The 17,217-nt window shown below is 50.1% G+C and overlaps 8 protein-coding genes across 8 annotated transcripts in view; 6 read left to right on the forward strand and 2 right to left on the reverse strand.

The window, feature by feature from the left end:
- Window positions 1-129, forward strand: part of Pmar_PMAR023440 (Alkaline elastase YaB precursor, putative) — a gene marked incomplete at both ends in the record, with an annotated part of 1,266 nt that extends 1,137 nt beyond the window's left edge. The window contains one exon of the mRNA XM_002783272.1: window positions 1-129. Coding sequence (XP_002783318.1) covers window positions 1-129 — 129 coding nt within the window.
- Window positions 130-297: 168 nt separating this feature from the next.
- Window positions 298-4,100, reverse strand: Pmar_PMAR023441 (serine/threonine-protein kinase-transforming protein Rmil, putative; the record flags this gene model as incomplete). The annotated part of the gene is made up of 15 exons (XM_002783273.1): window positions 298-391; window positions 1,602-1,735; window positions 1,787-1,897; window positions 1,945-2,008; window positions 2,067-2,153; window positions 2,207-2,331; window positions 2,379-2,514; window positions 2,563-2,774; window positions 3,040-3,141; window positions 3,182-3,310; window positions 3,356-3,475; window positions 3,524-3,628; window positions 3,689-3,782; window positions 3,827-3,939; window positions 4,053-4,100. 15 exons carry the CDS (start codon window positions 4,098-4,100, stop codon window positions 298-300), a joined length of 1,674 nt encoding a protein of 557 aa, XP_002783319.1.
- Window positions 4,101-4,262: 162 nt separating this feature from the next.
- Pmar_PMAR023442 (hypothetical protein) lies at window positions 4,263-5,414 on the forward strand (the record flags this gene model as incomplete). Its single annotated transcript, XM_002783274.1, has 4 exons — window positions 4,263-4,330; window positions 4,376-4,574; window positions 4,626-4,783; window positions 4,831-5,414. The coding sequence occupies 4 exons, from the start codon at window positions 4,263-4,265 to the stop codon at window positions 5,045-5,047; spliced, it is 642 nt and encodes a 213-aa protein (XP_002783320.1). The 3' UTR covers window positions 5,048-5,414.
- Window positions 5,415-5,700: 286 nt separating this feature from the next.
- On the forward strand, window positions 5,701-7,499 carry Pmar_PMAR023443 (calcium-dependent protein kinase, putative; the record flags this gene model as incomplete). Its single annotated transcript, XM_002783275.1, has 11 exons — window positions 5,701-5,709; window positions 5,755-5,952; window positions 5,998-6,112; window positions 6,160-6,272; window positions 6,303-6,391; window positions 6,434-6,535; window positions 6,613-6,737; window positions 6,784-6,905; window positions 6,952-7,072; window positions 7,202-7,227; window positions 7,434-7,499. The coding sequence occupies 11 exons, from the start codon at window positions 5,701-5,703 to the stop codon at window positions 7,497-7,499; spliced, it is 1,086 nt and encodes a 361-aa protein (XP_002783321.1).
- Window positions 7,500-8,853: 1,354 nt separating this feature from the next.
- Pmar_PMAR023444 (DNA-directed RNA polymerase 2 subunit, putative) lies at window positions 8,854-9,510 on the reverse strand (the record flags this gene model as incomplete). The annotated part of the gene is made up of 4 exons (XM_002783276.1): window positions 8,854-8,894; window positions 8,940-9,091; window positions 9,138-9,242; window positions 9,419-9,510. The coding sequence occupies 4 exons, from the start codon at window positions 9,508-9,510 to the stop codon at window positions 8,854-8,856; spliced, it is 390 nt and encodes a 129-aa protein (XP_002783322.1).
- A 957-nt stretch (window positions 9,511-10,467) lies between these two features.
- Pmar_PMAR023445 (hypothetical protein) lies at window positions 10,468-13,702 on the forward strand (the record flags this gene model as incomplete). The annotated part of the gene is made up of 16 exons (XM_002783277.1): window positions 10,468-10,631; window positions 10,680-10,868; window positions 10,919-10,980; window positions 11,035-11,130; window positions 11,179-11,251; window positions 11,293-11,369; window positions 11,427-11,488; window positions 11,631-11,795; window positions 12,102-12,205; window positions 12,255-12,380; window positions 12,441-12,578; window positions 12,625-12,727; window positions 12,774-12,889; window positions 12,935-13,064; window positions 13,266-13,430; window positions 13,568-13,702. 16 exons carry the CDS (start codon window positions 10,468-10,470, stop codon window positions 13,700-13,702), a joined length of 1,905 nt encoding a protein of 634 aa, XP_002783323.1.
- A 562-nt stretch (window positions 13,703-14,264) lies between these two features.
- On the forward strand, window positions 14,265-15,465 carry Pmar_PMAR023446 (hypothetical protein; the record flags this gene model as incomplete). The annotated part of the gene is made up of 5 exons (XM_002783278.1): window positions 14,265-14,414; window positions 14,857-15,028; window positions 15,073-15,119; window positions 15,169-15,320; window positions 15,369-15,465. 5 exons carry the CDS (start codon window positions 14,265-14,267, stop codon window positions 15,463-15,465), a joined length of 618 nt encoding a protein of 205 aa, XP_002783324.1.
- A 24-nt stretch (window positions 15,466-15,489) lies between these two features.
- Window positions 15,490-16,802, forward strand: Pmar_PMAR023447 (hypothetical protein; the record flags this gene model as incomplete). Its single annotated transcript, XM_002783279.1, has 8 exons — window positions 15,490-15,645; window positions 15,693-15,837; window positions 15,880-16,054; window positions 16,098-16,211; window positions 16,256-16,395; window positions 16,441-16,603; window positions 16,654-16,687; window positions 16,740-16,802. 8 exons carry the CDS (start codon window positions 15,490-15,492, stop codon window positions 16,800-16,802), a joined length of 990 nt encoding a protein of 329 aa, XP_002783325.1.
- Between the last annotated feature and the right edge of the window lie 415 nt (window positions 16,803-17,217).

The following is a 17,217-nucleotide window of genomic DNA, read 5'->3' on the forward strand; positions in this document are numbered from 1 at the left end:
ATCATCGGACGGGACCACATCCCTATCGTCGAGGATGACGTACCTCTCTACGAGGTGCGGATGCTCTCTCAACCACGCCTTGATCTCATCCAGTCTGCAGCTGTACACCTGAGTCTTCACACTACGTAAGGCCGATGGGCTCTCATGACTTACCCTTGTGTTAGTCGCTTTATAGTTGAGGTGAGGCGTTCCTGTAGTCCTGCCTATGACCACATCAGGAGGGAGGTCAGCTAGTCGGCAGAAGACGTAGGTGATGTAACTACAGGCAGCTCAAGTGGCTGGCGACGCGTGCTTGACTTACTCCTCGAAACCGCGCCAATAGGTGGTCCACACTAGCTTGCACCCCGTCTGCCGCACTATATCCCCGACACGATTCACGAGATCCTGAACTCTACAGTGGACACGAGCGTGCTACAGAGGCACGTACAGGGTTGAAAATGACTTGGGGTCCTCCTTTGACCGTATTGAGGACACCATCAATGTCGAGGAAAAGGATTTTGTAAGGAGGGGAGCCGCCGCTACTAGTGCAAGCAGTGGTCTCTGCAGATGATGCGGAATTCCCGATCATTTATGGAGAAACGGAAACATTCACAGTTCTCTTCCCGAGAACACCAACTCAACATCTTCCTTGCCACTATGATGACTGATTTTCATGACCACTGGGTTTTACTGTGCTTGCTACGGTAAGCGCATGTTTCCGCTCTAGTCAACTTCTGATAGGAACAGAACCATGCCGATGTTCAGCGGAATTTGCACACAGTATCATACCTCTTGCAAAGCCTCATTCCGATTGATATGGTGAGCGCCACGTGCCAATCGCCATTATATGCGGCAGGTGAAGCATCTAGCTGCTCCTTCGTTACACGGTTCTGAGTCAGAACTCCTGACCGATGCTACTACGAATCCTCTAGCGCTTCGTGTGGCATGACTGTGAGAAAGATACGCTGCGCACAGCGAAGGATACTCCGTGAGACTACCCAGTCTCCCTGAGTCTTAGATGATCCTAGCATTCAAATTGCTCGGCACGAACAGCGTCGTTGCCCAGCCATTCCTTCAGCAACTTGGAATACTCTAACCACGTCAAGAGGACCAACATGTCGATCGTTCGCAACATAGCGTGCCGCCGAAGAATTCGAATGTTGGTATTATTCAGTGCATTCTTCGGCTAATCTTATCGTCCCTGCCTCGGTCACCACCACTTGTTGACCCACATTTACGACATGGTTCGTGAGACTACCGAGTTAACCGTGGTATATAATTGTGAAGAGATATCGTTGCCCATCCCTGGAGCTCACTACGATAGCTATCGTCCAAATAATAGTGGCATCAGTGCAGAAAAATATGCACATAGTCGACTACATTTGTCGGTGACTATGAAAACTTAGTGGAAATTCCAGGAAAAATCTAATAATTTCCTAATTCTAATTAGGACAGCGAACATCTGTTCCAACACCACCTGGCGTAGTCGCCATCAGTTAGCATATCATCCTCAGCTTCTTTGGACATCGCATGTTGCCAACATCCAACCAGAAGCCTTTCCCACTATCATCGAGAACTCAACGATAATAATTGTTGAGAATGGGGGTATCACTGCATGCTACATGTCTCTCAGCCTCTGACAAACGGTCTTGGCGGTAGGTCGACCAGATGGGTCCCCGTGCCAACAGTCAACCATCAATTCACGCAGGAGCGGGGGGCAGCCTTCGGGCACCAGGTTTATGTCGGGCCTCATACCCTGCGGACAGCGGAGCGATGCAAAATCACAGATGGAGTAGATCGGGCTCACTGTGGAGACGTTGATAGCGATAGCAATAGGCGTGAGGTGCGGCTGGGAGCAATAGGGCCGAGTCCGAGTAATGATCTCATACATGCATATAGCGAATGAATAAATATCAACCTAAGCGATTGGCCACATTCGCAGTGTCCATGGGTCACGACTCTGACTTGGTGGTCGCATGATTCGTCCTCTGATAATATCTCTGGTGCCATCCATGCCCACGTGCCTGGACTCGAGACATCATATGCAAGAATTCGGGGACTAACCTCCATGGTGTTGATGATGATGCGAGCTGGATGAACTCCCAATGAGGTCCGACTCGCGGTGCTTCATGAATGCTATGCCGAAGTCGGCTATCTTCACGATAGGTACTGACCTATGATGGTGACACTACTGCCTACTCAGTGTGACACATATCTGTGACTTTACGTTGTAGTAGTGAGAGGATGGGCCAGAAGGAGGTTCTGTGACTTGAGGTCTCGATGGATGATAAGAGGGTTGTTGGTATGGAGATAGAAGATGCCCTTGGCAGTATCAGAGCAAATTTTATGTCTCTACATTGAACATGAGTTACCGTCATTGTGAATAAGCAGGTACGCACCTGTTGCCAGGTTAGATCGAGGTCTTTCCTAGCGTAAAGTACAGAACTGAGAGGCCCACCGTCACAGAGTTCAGTGACCAGGCGAAGCGGTCTGGACTTGGTGAAAGCGCCCATGAACAGCACTAAGTTGGGGTGCCTGCGGTAGCGGCATTAGCGCGATCTCATTCCACTGATAATCATTCACCTAAGGTTGATGACTATCTCGAGTTCCTGCTTGAACTCAGCCACTTTGTCCTCGGTCTCTCTCGCCTTAGCCCAGGTGATTTCCTTTATAGCGACATCTGCCTCTCTCCAAATACCACGATAGACGTCCGCAGCGGCACCGGACCCCAGCATTGGTCCGTACTCTGCAATAGACCAGAAGGCCACGGAACTAGTCTTGGGTATAATAATCACCTAGTTCGGCAAGGTCCACCTCCCATGGCTCGTCGTCCTTTTCTTTTACTGGTAACATCCTAGGGTACGGTGCATGCTCTAGCAGTAGCAACGTTGACATTACTCGCTAGGTAGAGATTTCCGGAAGGCTCTGATGAGATCTGGGCTGGCGTTTGCGAAAGGGTGGCAACACATGATGTCCTCGACAAGGGGATCTGCTCGATGATCGAGTAGTAGTTGTATCTGTGTCTTGTCGAAGCTAGAGGGGCATGACCCATGGTATGACCATATCGCGGTTTTCCATCTCTACTGCTAAGTGCAGGGGGCTCCCTCCTAAGTCATTAACTGCATTCACATCAGCTTTCATTCCAATGAGACAATTGGTAACCTAACAATCTGTATCATCTCACTAGGCGTGATAGCCCCACCTCGGTCCAGCCAATAAGACTAGCATAATGTAGTGCAGTCCATCCGGAAGCATCCCGGGAGTCTACCTCAACGCTCGTGTGCTTGTCATTGAGGATATCTCGAACGTCCTGGGTATTCCCAGCTGCTACCTGATAGCACAATAGCGACCCAGTAGGAGTGAGGGCCACCCCTACAGCCCGTAGTAAAGCTTCTAGGGCATCCTTCTCATTAAGTCCAACTTGTGAGCTCGATGGTGCACTTGGTCGTGTAGGAGATATTTTGCGTATTTCGCCGATGGACTTCAAGAATTCGGCCTATCAAGTTCTAATCCTGGGACGTGTATAGAGGTCCTTCCCAGTTACCTTCAATACCGCCATCCTCGCGTTAATGTCAGCTCTCGCTCGGGCGTCGTCTGTAGTGTCGAGTAAGGCGTATTGTCTACGCATTTCCTCTTCTATGAGGCCTGCCTATACTGAAACCATTGCAATGAGAGTCCTTCCGGGCCTTGCGGGAGGATGATGTTCTACCTCCCCAGCGAAGAGAGCCTCTTGATGCCTATCAGAGCTGATTGGTGTCTGCTTCTGCTGTTCCCGCATCGCATCTTGGCACTGCTGTTTTAATCTGCTACGTTCCACTGTAGGTCCCACAAGCTCCTTCTGGCTCACCTTTTCAACAGTTTGGATAGTTCTATACGTTGCTGAGCATTGTTGGTTTGCGCCAAGGCCTTGGACACTGAGCGCAGCTCCTGTTCGAGCCTGCCTAGCTCCCCTGCTAGAACCTAAGCATAGGCCGACAGTAGTACACCTAGAGAGACGTTAGATAGAACTAAGCTTAGCTATGGGACTTAGTGTCAGTCACCGATGTAAGGGCGATAGCGGCTTCCCTTGTTACCTGATCCTCCATCCCCCAACCTATTCCAGGCCCGAATTGCGCCTTCATGGTTTATGGGCGCGCGCTACTTTAAAAGACGAATGACCATTCGCGCTCGCCCGAAATCCACCGTTTCAAACAATCGAGTTGCGTCGTACCTATACAGCTGACGATTCGCTCAATCGTGCTAATTGGGTGACTGTCGTAGGGATTGTTTAACTCCGCGAATAAATGTCGGCGCTTGGGAGTCCGTTACCAGCATGCGGCTCCTACTTCGCATCTCCAGTGCTCGAGCTGAGGTAATGTTAAGCCCGACTGGCAACTGTGACAATTTGGTCTTTCAGTGCCGATTGGCGTACTCCAGCGAGGCCCTGCCGAGGTGTTCGACACGTGGCATACTCTGCTCGCGGTACGGAGTATCTCTCACCCGCCGATTGCCTTCACTCTAAGAGTGTTGCCGTACAGCGGCCGCGACCCCTTCGACCCCAGTCCCCTACGGTGGTACCCCGAGGCTCTGATGAGAATCGAGACACCAACAACGTGGTAAGCTACTTTCGGATTTGACGTGCTTTCATGAAGGGTGTTTCCGGTCAGGCCTCGAGCACACTATTCCCTCCGAGACCTCCTTCTCACAGACGCCGGTCCTTGGTGCCACTTTTCGCGGCTAGCAATGTAGCTCCTCATTTCCGGATCCGTACATCCATCGCATCATCAATCGAAATGTCCCCTCCAACCAAGCCTATAGCTCGCCGGTAGGTTGGCCGCAACTGGTCGTTTTCCGTGTTATTGTGATGTGCAGGCTCTCCGTGTTGTGCTGTACTCCTAACCCGACTACGCCATTGCCCACTGCTGTGGACCAAGCAGAAGTTGATTCAGTAACTGCCAGTATCGTTGCTCAACTGGACAACCTAAGACTGCATACTGGCAGAGATCAGCCGCCTCGGACACTTCCTGTGATCCCACGATACGGCAAGAAGCCTCTGAGGCGTGAATCGGCGAATCTCCGACGTTTATGACCCCTGAGGATTGGTTGTTCTTTAAGTTTTATATAATGAGAAATATCACGATACCTTTCTTTCGAGCCATACTGGCTTGTGCGGAGTCCCTCTGCGTGGTTACTGACGTGTTTGTTATGACGAACGGTAGCAACACCGTGTAGAGTTTACACTGACTGCGTTGACATATCTTGGCTGTACATAGCCTCCCTTCACGTTCATACGGATGGTATATTTCACATCATGTGAATGTATCCTCACCCTGGTACAGTAATGTTCATTGGTACTATTGAACCATACTCTCATCATTATCATAGCTGCTCCCCCTTCTAGTGCTTTTTAGTACTAGAAGCAATAGTAGTGAATGCATGAGCATGTGAGCGTATAAGGGTGCCATGTTGTTGCGTACAGTCGAGTGGGTCATTTGAGTGATTGCTTGTTGCTTTGATGGTAGCTTGGCTGAAGCGGGTCATTCGAGAAGGAGGGGAATCTCCTGAGCGGGCGTATGACGCGGAAACTACATGTGTTACACAGGTTTCCCACCAAGGCCAATACTTTCCTTTGTAGGTCCAGTATTGCCCTTGGCTGAGTGGTCCAGGACGACTTCGAGGACAATCCGATCGGTTGTTGGGAGAGAGTCGTCAATAGGTCTGCTAGACATCCCATTGCCCACTATGCTAGCAGTAAGCTAGACTTGACCTGGTCAGTCTGGGAGTATCGTCACTCAGATCGCCTCCTACCTTGGTCGTGGTGCCATCAAGGCTTTAGTGGCGGTGGATGCCCGGCTACGGGATTACCTCATCCCTGAGTTGCCCCCTGCTGCACCTCGGGGGAGTGGACCTAGTGATGCACTAGTCCGCTCAGGTCGTCGTCTGCCTATTATGACCAAGGGGGACATGAGAGAGCACTTGGTAGCAAATGTGATGGTAGGTGGGAAATCCGAGAGAGCTTATGATGAGTTCTGTGTATAGAAAGCTTCCGCATCTCGCTGTTTGACCTCACCCAAGGCGGCCTCCTCGTTACCCCAGGAGCTGCTGGACTCGGGCTTCGAGCTCGCTGAGGAGGCAAGGCCTCAACTAGGGGAAGGTAGGCACAGCCTGTTAAGGGCGATCTAGTATGGGTGTTCTCTTTAGGTAGTTTTGCCAGAGTGTCCCTAGTAGTACGAAAGGACAAGTTCTATGCCTTGAAGACGGTCACCAAGGGTCCACTTGAGGCTAGGAATATGGCCGAGCATGTGAGAGCATCAGTGAGATCAATCTGGACCGATTCCCTTTAGATGAAACGTGAAGTTAGTCTCCATTCCCGGATGTGCACTCACCCCAACATCGTAGCTCTCCACGACTATTTTGAAGATTCCAGGCGAATGTAGTCGGACCATTCAGTGGTGGATCGAGGCTCGAGGGTCAGTTACATGCTGCTCGAATGGTGTCCTTTTGGATCGCTCTCGGGTGCCCTGGCCACCTTGGCTGTCGATTCTGCTGTTAAGACGTTACCCCTGAGTATCACGGCGTGTACTGCTGCTATTATCATAGATCAACTTGCGGCTGCAACTAGGTAGGATTGCCTTCTAGTGTGCCTCACAAGAGGCGGTCATTGCTGAGGTATTTACACGATAATGGTGTGATCCATCGGGATATCAAACCGGACAATATCCTCATATCAAATCTAACACCAGGGGACATACAAATTCGACTTACCGACTTCGGTTGGAGTAAGGCTTCATAAATGGCAGTATAGGGAGGCTTCTTACTTATCAGGTTGTCTCGAGAACGATACCACTCAGATTTACTCGAAGTGTGGTACGCCAGGTTTTGCCGCTCCTGAGGTCTTTGCCGGGCGGCAGCAGACCCCCGCTAGTGACATATGGAGCATAGGAGCTGTGCCATACTTCCCTCTCAGAAAGGTGTATGTAGTTCTCAGTTCAGGTATTACGGAGTGTCTGTGGACCGGTTGAAACCTATACGCGGTTCGATCCTCGTTTACACGATCTCAATCAGAAACTCTCCCGAGTGGACCCACAGAACCGTCCCTCAGCAGAGGCAATAGGTAAGTGGTAACCGGTAGCTCGTGTCAACAGTGCATATCATTAGCACAACATACGTGGATGAAGTGGGCTCTAGAGTATCGTAAGGAATACTCCTGTGCCTGGTTATGTCAGCTAGTTGATCATGCCAGGCAGAGCCACACGGGGTCAGCAGAGGGTAAGTGAGGGTAGATTAGGACGGTGCATTAGTGAGGAATGACTTGTCGGGATCTCATGAACGTTGCGGACATGCTTGGCTCATCGTCCTTGCCTGAACATGCACTCAGTAGGTCTAAACTCCCCCATGGGCCAGAGGCTGCCTCGACCACCGAGCCGTGCTGATAACCTCGTGATGGAGAATGATCCCCCGACTGGCATGATCAGTTCACCGACAATCATAGGCCTGAGGTCACCCGTATTGTCCCCGAGGTCACCTCATTTGCACACTAGACCAGCGGTAAGCCGTAGTCAGTGCTACTGCTACCGACTTCTATCAACTTTCTTAGACGCTCCCGACAACTCCCCCCAAATACGCCCTTCAGAGTACTACGACTAGTACTAGCCCATATCGGGCCTATCCCCCTCGGGCAGTGGTTCCCGTCACGAGAGTCGTCAGAACTCAATGGCAGCCTCCCAATCCAGCACAGCATCTTGTCTATACAAGCTCAGTAGGTCTAGAAGCCTCCCAGGTGTGAAGGAGGGTGGATCGTAGGTACCACAGTCGGCGGTCCTCCGGAGCCCTTTCCTAGAGTCCAGGGTAATTAGACGATCTGCTACGGTGATGTCCGTAGTGACATCGACTCAGGGAAGTTAGCTAGCAACATCATGCACACTATCAACCTGATGAAGTTTGTATTCAATATGTCTCTCTTGTACTGCTACTTCATAGGCTCGAGTTAGTTCTGACAATGCAGTAGTATCGCGATATTGAGCACGCTATGGTCAGCCGTCTATGTCTCTACGGCTCTCTCTGGGATCTACCTCGTTAGATGTGAAGGAAGTTTAGGGCCAAGAGAACGACTTGGGCCCCATTGATGAGCGCTGCCTGTCTCGTCGGCCTCCTAGTAGCCCTTATTCATCGGCCCTCCCTCCGACGCTCCCATAACTGATGGAGGCCATTGCCCAGCAGAGGCAGTGGAAAGTGGTCCCCCTGTGTTTGTCGTAACAGGACTATGATTAGTCCTATCTCTTCCCGCTCGTCAGACTGACTTTATCGCGCTCAATCTCGAGTGAGGAGTTACGATTAGTATGTGACGACTACCAAGCGCATTCTCGGACCCGATGGATGCCCTAATATCATTCCCTGACAAGTGTGCCCTAGCCAACATGCTAAACTGGTCTTCGTGAAGAGGGGCCTCGCATAGAAGTTGGAGGAACATTCTTCGACTGCGAATAGGATACCACCAAGACACCATTGAGTCGCTTGCCGGATCTACTGCTCATGTAAATGAATTTCATATTTCATTCCTGTATGCTTTTCGTGGTTGCGTTGGACTAGTTACTGCAGTACACAATCTCAACACAGTTTTCCGGCATCTCGAAACTCCTTCCGCAAGTAGATGATGATTCTGAACAATTGTAAGAAACACTTATTTGGACGCTCGCGTGACCACAACGACGGATGGTCCCTTCCGATCCCAATGCGATAAGTACGCATGCGAGTACCGCAGGAGAGATGACATGTATGGTGTTTAATTCAACATAATCCTGTCGGGTCAATTGACCACTATCAACCAAGCTAATTATGGGAGACGTAGAAGCAAGTATATCGGTAATGGTAAATGCTGATATGAGACGGAGGCCTCTACTCCTTACCTTCAATTCGCCAAGCAGTACATGCTGTGCCTGAGAAAGCAGTGAACACCACATTTCAAAGCCGAGGTGAATTACAGACGAAGATGAGCGCCATGGCGTTGGTCTGTTGGCTCTCTGGAAGCTGCCAGAACACAGCCTCGTGGTTGGGACAGTTATTGCAAGTATACTCGGTGGTCCGAGAAAGGGTTGGGTCGTGGATGACGTCACTTCGAATCATCAACGCTTCCCTGCATGGACACTATAAGCGACGAGGAGTAATACTAATGGTATCACTTATGGTGATAAGACACATCATTCCTGAAAACGACTAAGTCGTCGGCATTGATATTCTCTAACTCATCGTCCTTTGATACGACTCGTTGAACATAGGGACAGGTCCTGAGGAGAAAAGATGTTTCTGAAGGCTTTCACCTCTACCACCGCTACTGCTCCGGAAGATCACAAACTGAAGTGATAGTGTTCGACGACAGTTTATAGGGGAGTTTGCCATGGTGTGGTATGGAATTGTCGAGTGTGGGTTACTACGTACAACCAGCAGCGTCCGATCCTACTACCTGCAAGCATATTCCAATGCCACTTCCCGCTTGTTCTCTCGAGGGTAGAGGAGATTATTGCACTCTGGGCAGAACTTGAGTTGGGCTGACATATTAAAGGAAGACTGAGTGGTATGATACAGTAGGGGGGAACATCTAATACTACCCCACTATCGTCAATACACAAAATAGAAGTTAAACTGTACCCTCCTGATAGACGAGGGAGATACTTAAAAAGGCTAGAAGAGCCTCTTTGATCATCAATCCTCAATGGATTCCGGACCATCCAAAATGAACTCGAGCTCATTCACATCAAAATGACAAACAATGTTTGCTTCGCTCCGCTGTCTGGCACATTTTTTCCTCATCGTTCTACAAATTCATGCATCTGGGTACGTTTTGTCGTTACGGTCACGCTCCTCAGCAGAGAACGCCAAGATAGGTATTGCTTGGACAGGAATAGACTTGTAATCTTGAGGAAGTCTGATTGATAACCAGGCTAGAGATCACTATTGGCAGTTCACAGCGCAGAGTTTACGTGGCTTCGGGTTAGTGATTTGGAACGAGGGGATACACTTGTATGTCTCCCTCATGGATGCAGTAAATCGGATATGTGCTGGAGGATAGGTTTAATCGACGCAGGACGGGAAAGTACCTGACATGTGGTCGAGAAATCAACGACTAATTCTGATGCAGCTCTCATGTTGTGATGGTGTATCGTCTTGTGGTGGATGCCAATACCCAGCCTATGCGTGATGGTGATAACACTGAGTCTTATCATACTGCTTCCCTCGATGTAGATATCCCCGAGTTGATCACCCTAGACGAGCAAACTAGTGGTATTAAAGCACCACTCGGATGATCTGTACTGTTCACGTAACATCCTAAAAGTCGATATCGCCGCGGACGCCTCTCCGATGTAGCTTTCCTTCACAAATTCGCCTCCTTTTTCATGAGAGATCTGCTTATGTTCTCAACATCCTGTCGTCCAGTACAATACCGTCTCTGTGTTCGTCCGACCATCGGCAATGTCGCTTGAGTTCAGTGACGTTATACAGCCTTCCTCAGTAATGGTTCGGGCTAGCAGTCCAGGGCGAGCTGAATCCTTAGAGGAGTTGGTCCAGAGACGGCAAGAGGAGGTCCAGGCAGCTATGGAAAAGGCTGAACCCAACAAGAGCTTCTATGCTTACGATACGTTCGATCCCTCAACCATCAAACGCAAACCAATCAACAAGTAGGAGAAGTCCTGGGAGGATATTTGATTTCTACTCGGCCGTCTTAGGGCTCCACCAGTCGGGAGTTCACCGTCTCCAGTAGATGCCCAGGACGATCCTGTGGCTGCCCATAAACGATTGAAGATTGATAACGAGGCGTTCGAGACTCGGGCGAAGGAGGAGTTTGCTGGTGTAGGGGAGGCGGATGGTCTTGGGAGAGGGAGGGAGCAGTTTAAAAACGATAATGAATTCATCAAGTAAAGGGCAGCTGTCGCGGAAATCGGCATATCTCTATCTGGGTCGTTAGGTGCTCTATTCTATATCTTCTTGGCGTGTGGGAGCATAAACTCGAGGACCCCAAATGGAAAAGTGAGGAGGGTGTTGTGGGGCGCTTTCCAACGAGGAGTTGTGTTTTATTTCGAGATACAATAGTTGGCAAGCGTAAGACTTATCACGACACAGTGGACAGGATGAGACCCTTGGTGACACTCCTAGAGCACGATGAGAAGCTTGCCCAAGGTAGGGTCAACGGCAGGGTAGTCGGGGGAATGTCACTACGTTGTGCAGGGGAGGAACGGCGGGTTCCTGAGGCTGTCGTGGACGTCCTCAAGGGGGTCTTTGAGGAGATAGTGAAGAGAGAGTAATATCTGCATACGGTGGTTGGGTAGTCTTCTTATTAAGGTATGTCGAGGCTAATAAACTGTATCTGGACATGACCGTGGGGAATCAGCTGTGGCCCATGGGTGGTATCAATTTGGGTAAGCCAGGCCAACTTGGGGGGGGGGGGGGCGGCGTCCTTTTACGGTGTGCGACAGGTGTGGTTCAACAAGTGTGCCGAAGAGTGGAGGAGAAGTCCCATCTGTTGGACGATATTGAAGTAAAGCGATACACACAGGGCGTGAAGAGGCTCATTACAGTGGCCATGACGATGTGGCCCAATAGTGATGAGAGTAAAAACTTTCAACCTTGACTGCGCTAATTTTTGGTTTTCGAGTGGTAGGGCCTGGATATGCTTTCAGTTCGTTCATGTTGATGTCACTCTGATGCAGTCGGCGACTGTGATCCCCCACACAGCGGAGATCGTCCTTAAGCCTAGTCAACTGGCCTTCAAGATTGTCCAGGCTGCGGCTATGGGCAAGCAAGAGCTGCTTAGGGAGGATCTATGCAAAGCTATTATAGAACAGGTGGGATGATATAGACTATGTTGAGCATCGTTGTTGAGTTCAAAAGTGTATGTATGCGGCATTGCTTGTGGAATGACCGTTGCTGCCTTATTAGCGGTGCGTGTGTCGGTCAGATGAAAGCGAGTTCAGGGAGGTGGAATCCTGCTCGGCTATGCTCTGTGCTTTTTCGAGTGTCTCAAGTGGCCCCTGGGACTACTCTACTCCGAGGCATGGTCCTATCAGCTCATGGGGACCTAGAAAAGGTATACCTACTGTTGGGTCGGTCGCGACTCATCAGAGCAATCCTTCAGATAGGGTGTTCCTCAGGCCTTGAGCACCTCCCTGAGTCGGGTCTCTCGCGGTAGTACTAGAGAGCTCTCAGAGCTGGCCATGGTCCTTCGTCGTGTACCTACTACTTGTGACAAGGGGGAGTAGCAATGGGTGGTGCTATTAATCATCGTAGTAGGGGTTCCCTCTCAGGAGAGACCATCGGAGGCTGTGGTCACTACTTGGACAACAGATCCCCAGTATAGGACCACATATGGAGCTGTTGGACTTAGCTTTCGTGGGCGTAGCTCTACAGGACTGTCCCAACACTTTGAAAGAGTAGTATTTTGTATTTTCTGGTCCCCCACAGTAGACCTGCGACTTGACTATTCTCTTTAGCGTTGATGCTGACGACGTCGAGGCGGCGTTGAGATGGTTAGCAATAGAGCTGTGTGAGCGGCTACTTGCCATGAGCTCACAGGAAGAGGAGCAACAGAGTACTTTGAATATAAAGGCTGTGATACTGTCTTTGGGAGTGTAAGAACAACGCTAACAATAAGAACATGCTGCGCCGTTTTGTCAGAATTGGAAGGGCACTTCACCATGTTGAGCTGGAGCAAGGGAGGTTCTTGCAGGCGCTGCCTTCGTTGGTTGAGGACATCTCCTCTCGAATCTCTACCGTACAGGTCTCAACCACGTTAGCCTTGGGTTGACCTTGAAGACTGCCTTTAGTCACTTGTCGCTCTTGGTCGGTCCGTCGCTGACTTCCCTAAGACGACGACACCATATACAGTGCGGGCTATGGGCACGATAGTGGGGACACTGCATGGGATGGCGATACCCCAGGTGTAGGCTAGCAGGGCAGGGCCTTGGGTAGTGGACTTCATCGTTAGGATGTCCTCACCGGAAACAGTGGCCGAAGCTGTGAGTGTGGTAACCCAACTGGTGCGGCAACACAAGGGGGCAATGCAGGTTGAGGATTATGATGGAGCTCGGAGTTTTCTTGAGAGGATCGCCCGGGAGGTGATGATATTGGCAGAGCAGTGTTGGGGGAATATATATGATCGCTTCCCTCAAGTGAACTTGAAAGTTTCCTCACTAATTATAGCCGTTTCGAGTAGGAGTGTCCAAAAAGCGATGGTAATTTTCCAAAATTTCCTCAAATTTTCCATTTGTCGCCAACACATGTATTTGATCATGTGCATATTTTTTCATACTGTGCAGGTGCTAATACCAGTGCATTTGGACCACCCCTTCAACCTCCATCAAGTCGTGTTGGTCTGCCGAGGGTATCGAGCTCTCAACATACGACTGCCAGCTGTATTCAAGTTCATCAAATTAGCAGTGAAGGTCGATAATAGCAGTTGTAATAAACTGGCCCTAGCTGAGGTAGCTTGATCGTTTCTAATGAGATGGCGTACTGACACTACACAGGTGATGGAGCACTGCATAGCCCTGGGCTTTCAGCAGCCTACGAGTGTGAGTTTATTTCGTGTAGTGTGGGACTATGATGGGAATCTCATCAGTTTTTTGTCCCCATCGTGGAGGCCCTATCCAAGGAGCCGAAGTACTCGAGGACTAGTAAAAAGCTGCAGCAGATGCTTCGGAAGATTCAGAAGGAGTCCCAGAGGGATCGTTCAACTTACCAAGAGCTTGCATGAGTCGTGTTGTTACTTTGACGTTTCTGCATGTGACATCACCAATGTGGCGTTAAAGTACTTTCGACACCTCAGTAGGCTACTACTAGGTCCGAGCAGGGGGCAGACTCTGTCCTCTCTCACTGGAGGCTGTGCTAGTTACAGGACTGTAATGCTGATGACATCAGAGGTATAGTTGGTGGGCTAGAAGGAATCCGCTCTCGGGGGCTTGGTGAGCTCTAGGCATGCAGGCCAGCTTTATCCTAGGGTGTTGTGAGTGGTTTCCTACTAGAAACCGACACCTCCCCTACTACTCCTTCATCATTCACTGCTTCTTGCGTAGCGGTTAGTGATGGTTGTTGTGATCATCGATTTCTGCTATATGATTATCCTTCTTGGTGTTGGACCGACTGGAGAGACGATTCTAGAAGATTGCGTGATTCTTATCAAACCTCATAGTAGTTCACCACACTACGCCGTTCAGCATGAATGAATGCTACTCTACTCTACTAGTACTAGTTCTTCTTTAGTTTTTTTCTCAAACTTTCGAGTCTCCTTCTTGCCGAGGCTTCCTGCTACGGCTCCTATGGCAGAGTCAACCCATTCCTCCACTACTTCCCAAGGCCGACCCAGTGGTGCTGAATCGACAGGCAGCGATTCCGCAACCCCAGAAGGCGCTCCTATTGAGGCTGCTATACGCAGGAGGTCTAAGGAAAGATGGGGTCTCGGCGACAGCGTAGGTGCCTCCCTTATGCTGACTTCTGGTAGTCTTTCTATGTAGTTGTATGTACCCTTATCGTCGGCCAACGAGGGCGCGGAGTATGTTGGTCTGGACGTTTCTGAACATATGTTGAAGTCGTTGATGCAGTGGAGATACAATATAAGTAGAGAGAGCTCAATGGGGACAGGCACACAGAAGGACGGCCTCGTTAGTTTGCTCAGTACTATCTGTTTTAGTATGTTCCTTTCGGGTTAGGCTTGTTCTTCTCATTAGCGTCATTGATATCCTTACAGCGGTCCCTAGCGGCTAGGTTGAGGGCCTCTCCTGCTTCTATGGACGCGCAGTTCTTCTGTTGTGATTCTCCAGACTCCGCGAGGGATTCTCAACCACTAACAGTCCTCGCTCCCGAAGGCATAGTAGGTCATACCGCACCATCGCCACTTTTACTTTCTGCTAGACCGCCTTGCTTCTGGGAGGCGATGAACCTTACATGGAGCCTCGCTCGCCTATTGCCACAGTGAGCTACTTCGACAGCTCCCAACGTAGTCAGGCCCTAGAGAGCATCGGCTATGGCCCTGACCCGAGCACTACGGCTGAGGACAGTAGGGAGGGCGTAGACGAGAACAATGGTAACAGAGGCAGTCATCACCACCCTCGGGACTACCTATGGTAGGTGCTTCTATAGAGCAGTCTATGAGTATTGAAGAGCTCTGGGATAAGGTGGGATGTGATCCGATGTTCTCGATTCACGGTATTAAACATGCCTCAGGTCCTCCACGATACATTGTACTTGGACATAGTAGGGGCGACTAACGCCTGCAACAAGCTCATCATCCATCCTGATGCTGATGACTTCCAAGTAGCTCTTAGCAACCGCATGGGGTTGGTCCTGACCGCGGTCACAAGTGTTACTCTAGAAGGGTAAGTATTGGTAGGCCCACGTAGACTGGCTATGTGCCGCCTACTCAGGGTGACCTGCGTGCAGGACCGCAGTGGTAGCTTCTCGGTATCGGAATTCTCTCTGAATACCACTTCTATGGGGCAGCAGTCTGCGTCCCCTCAGTAGGCGGTCTCCCTTGCTCTGTTCAGTATGCCCAAGTTCAGGACCAACAACGACGAGTACCTCAAGATAGCATTGACGTCTTGCGAGGCGGCCTCAGAGGCATTGGCCAACATAGCTAGCCGTGCACGAGGATATCTCTACCGCATAGGGGACATATTACTAGCTGCTCAAGTCCTCACACATGTACCATGCATGGAGCCTGGGTGCACTCGGTCAATTCTAGGGTGTAGGTCGTCAAGGCGGGTGTTGCTGGAGCTAATAGCTCGGTGGAGGCCTCAACACATGCCATTTCTGAGCAGTTCAAGATCGACTTGGACACTACTCTATCACATACCGAGGAAAGTGTGGACGACTCCGCGCGGTCCAACTGCTCAAGTGAGTGTATTGTTAAGGCAAGTTGAAATGGTTCTCCTACAGGTCCATCTATCCTCTATCGCTTGGCCATGGCCTTGCGGTACCTGTGGGTCGGTCGAGTACATGAGCTATTGGAATCCTCATTGCAGAGTGCCCTCTCGAAGGGCTTGTTGGACAGCCTCCTCGTGTGTGGTGGAGGAGAAGCGCACGCGGGCGTATTTGCGGACATTATCAAAAAGTACAATCCCAAAGCCTGGCCCGCGGCATCATCGGTTTTATAGGTACACTGAGTTGACTCATGGCGACATTCAGTCAATCGCTCTCATTTTCTGCCATGTGCCATTACTAGCCTCTTCTGCACACACAAGGGCCTTCGTTGACGGTACTGTTAACCAGTGAGAAATGCTTGGGCTTTTCTGGTCGGTAGAAGTATCGTCAGGTACTTGTCCATGCTCAATCGATGGCAGCTGTGGTCTTTGCGGTCCGAACTGGAGCAATATCGGCAGCTTAATTCCCCTACAGGGTACTCAGCGCCTCAGCAGATCATATGTTGTTACTATTGTGGAGGTAACCTCACAGGTAAGAGGTACAGCTCCCTATGTGTCTCGTAGAGTATTGCCTCAGGCCAACCCTCTAGAGGACAGCAGGGCATGTCCTCACTTATTATGGATAATACTCGAGATCCATTCACTTGGCGATGTCCTTATGCACGATGCCACAAACCAGTACCGAACTGCGCCCTTTGCTTAATGCCAATAACAATTGTGAATCAAGGTGCAAGGAAAAGGTGAGCGGGTCGCGGCTCTCGGTTGTCGGTTGATTGTTCTGCTCTCACAGAAATGCCGCTCATCGGCTGCCATTGAACGAATGGGTAACGTGGTGCAGTACGTGTCATCACGGTGGTCATCTGAAGCACGTGACAGAGTGGTTCGCGCATCATGATGAGTGCCCAGTCGCTGGATGCGGTTGTTGTTGTAACTCTCTAGATGCACACGATTCTGATGTATAGTTCTTGTATACTGCTCAATATGGAAACCATAATTGGCGGTTGAGTGTTCTCAAGTGAACTCAATTAGATTGTAGAATAAGTAGCGTTTTAATGAGGCACTTGGTTCCTTTGTTTTCACGCCAACGCTACAATGACCCACTTCATAACTATTTAAACACAATATCGATACATTTCAACAGCTGACTTAGCACCCACTCGCAAACAACGAACATCATGAATAGGGGGAACAGCAAATCCATTGCTCTAGACGATCCCTAGGTATGCTAAACATTTTCCGATCGTGATCATACTTTCCCGATCTTTCTGCCGCATTCAAGCTCGCTGGGCACGATGAGCGCGAGATATTTGGACACCGTCTCAAGCCCGCACAGGGACCTGACTTGGGGATATGT

Source organism: Perkinsus marinus (assembly GCF_000006405.1).
Source record: "Perkinsus marinus ATCC 50983 genomic scaffold scf_1104296937140, whole genome shotgun sequence".
NCBI lineage: Eukaryota > Perkinsozoa > Perkinsida > Perkinsidae > Perkinsus > Perkinsus marinus.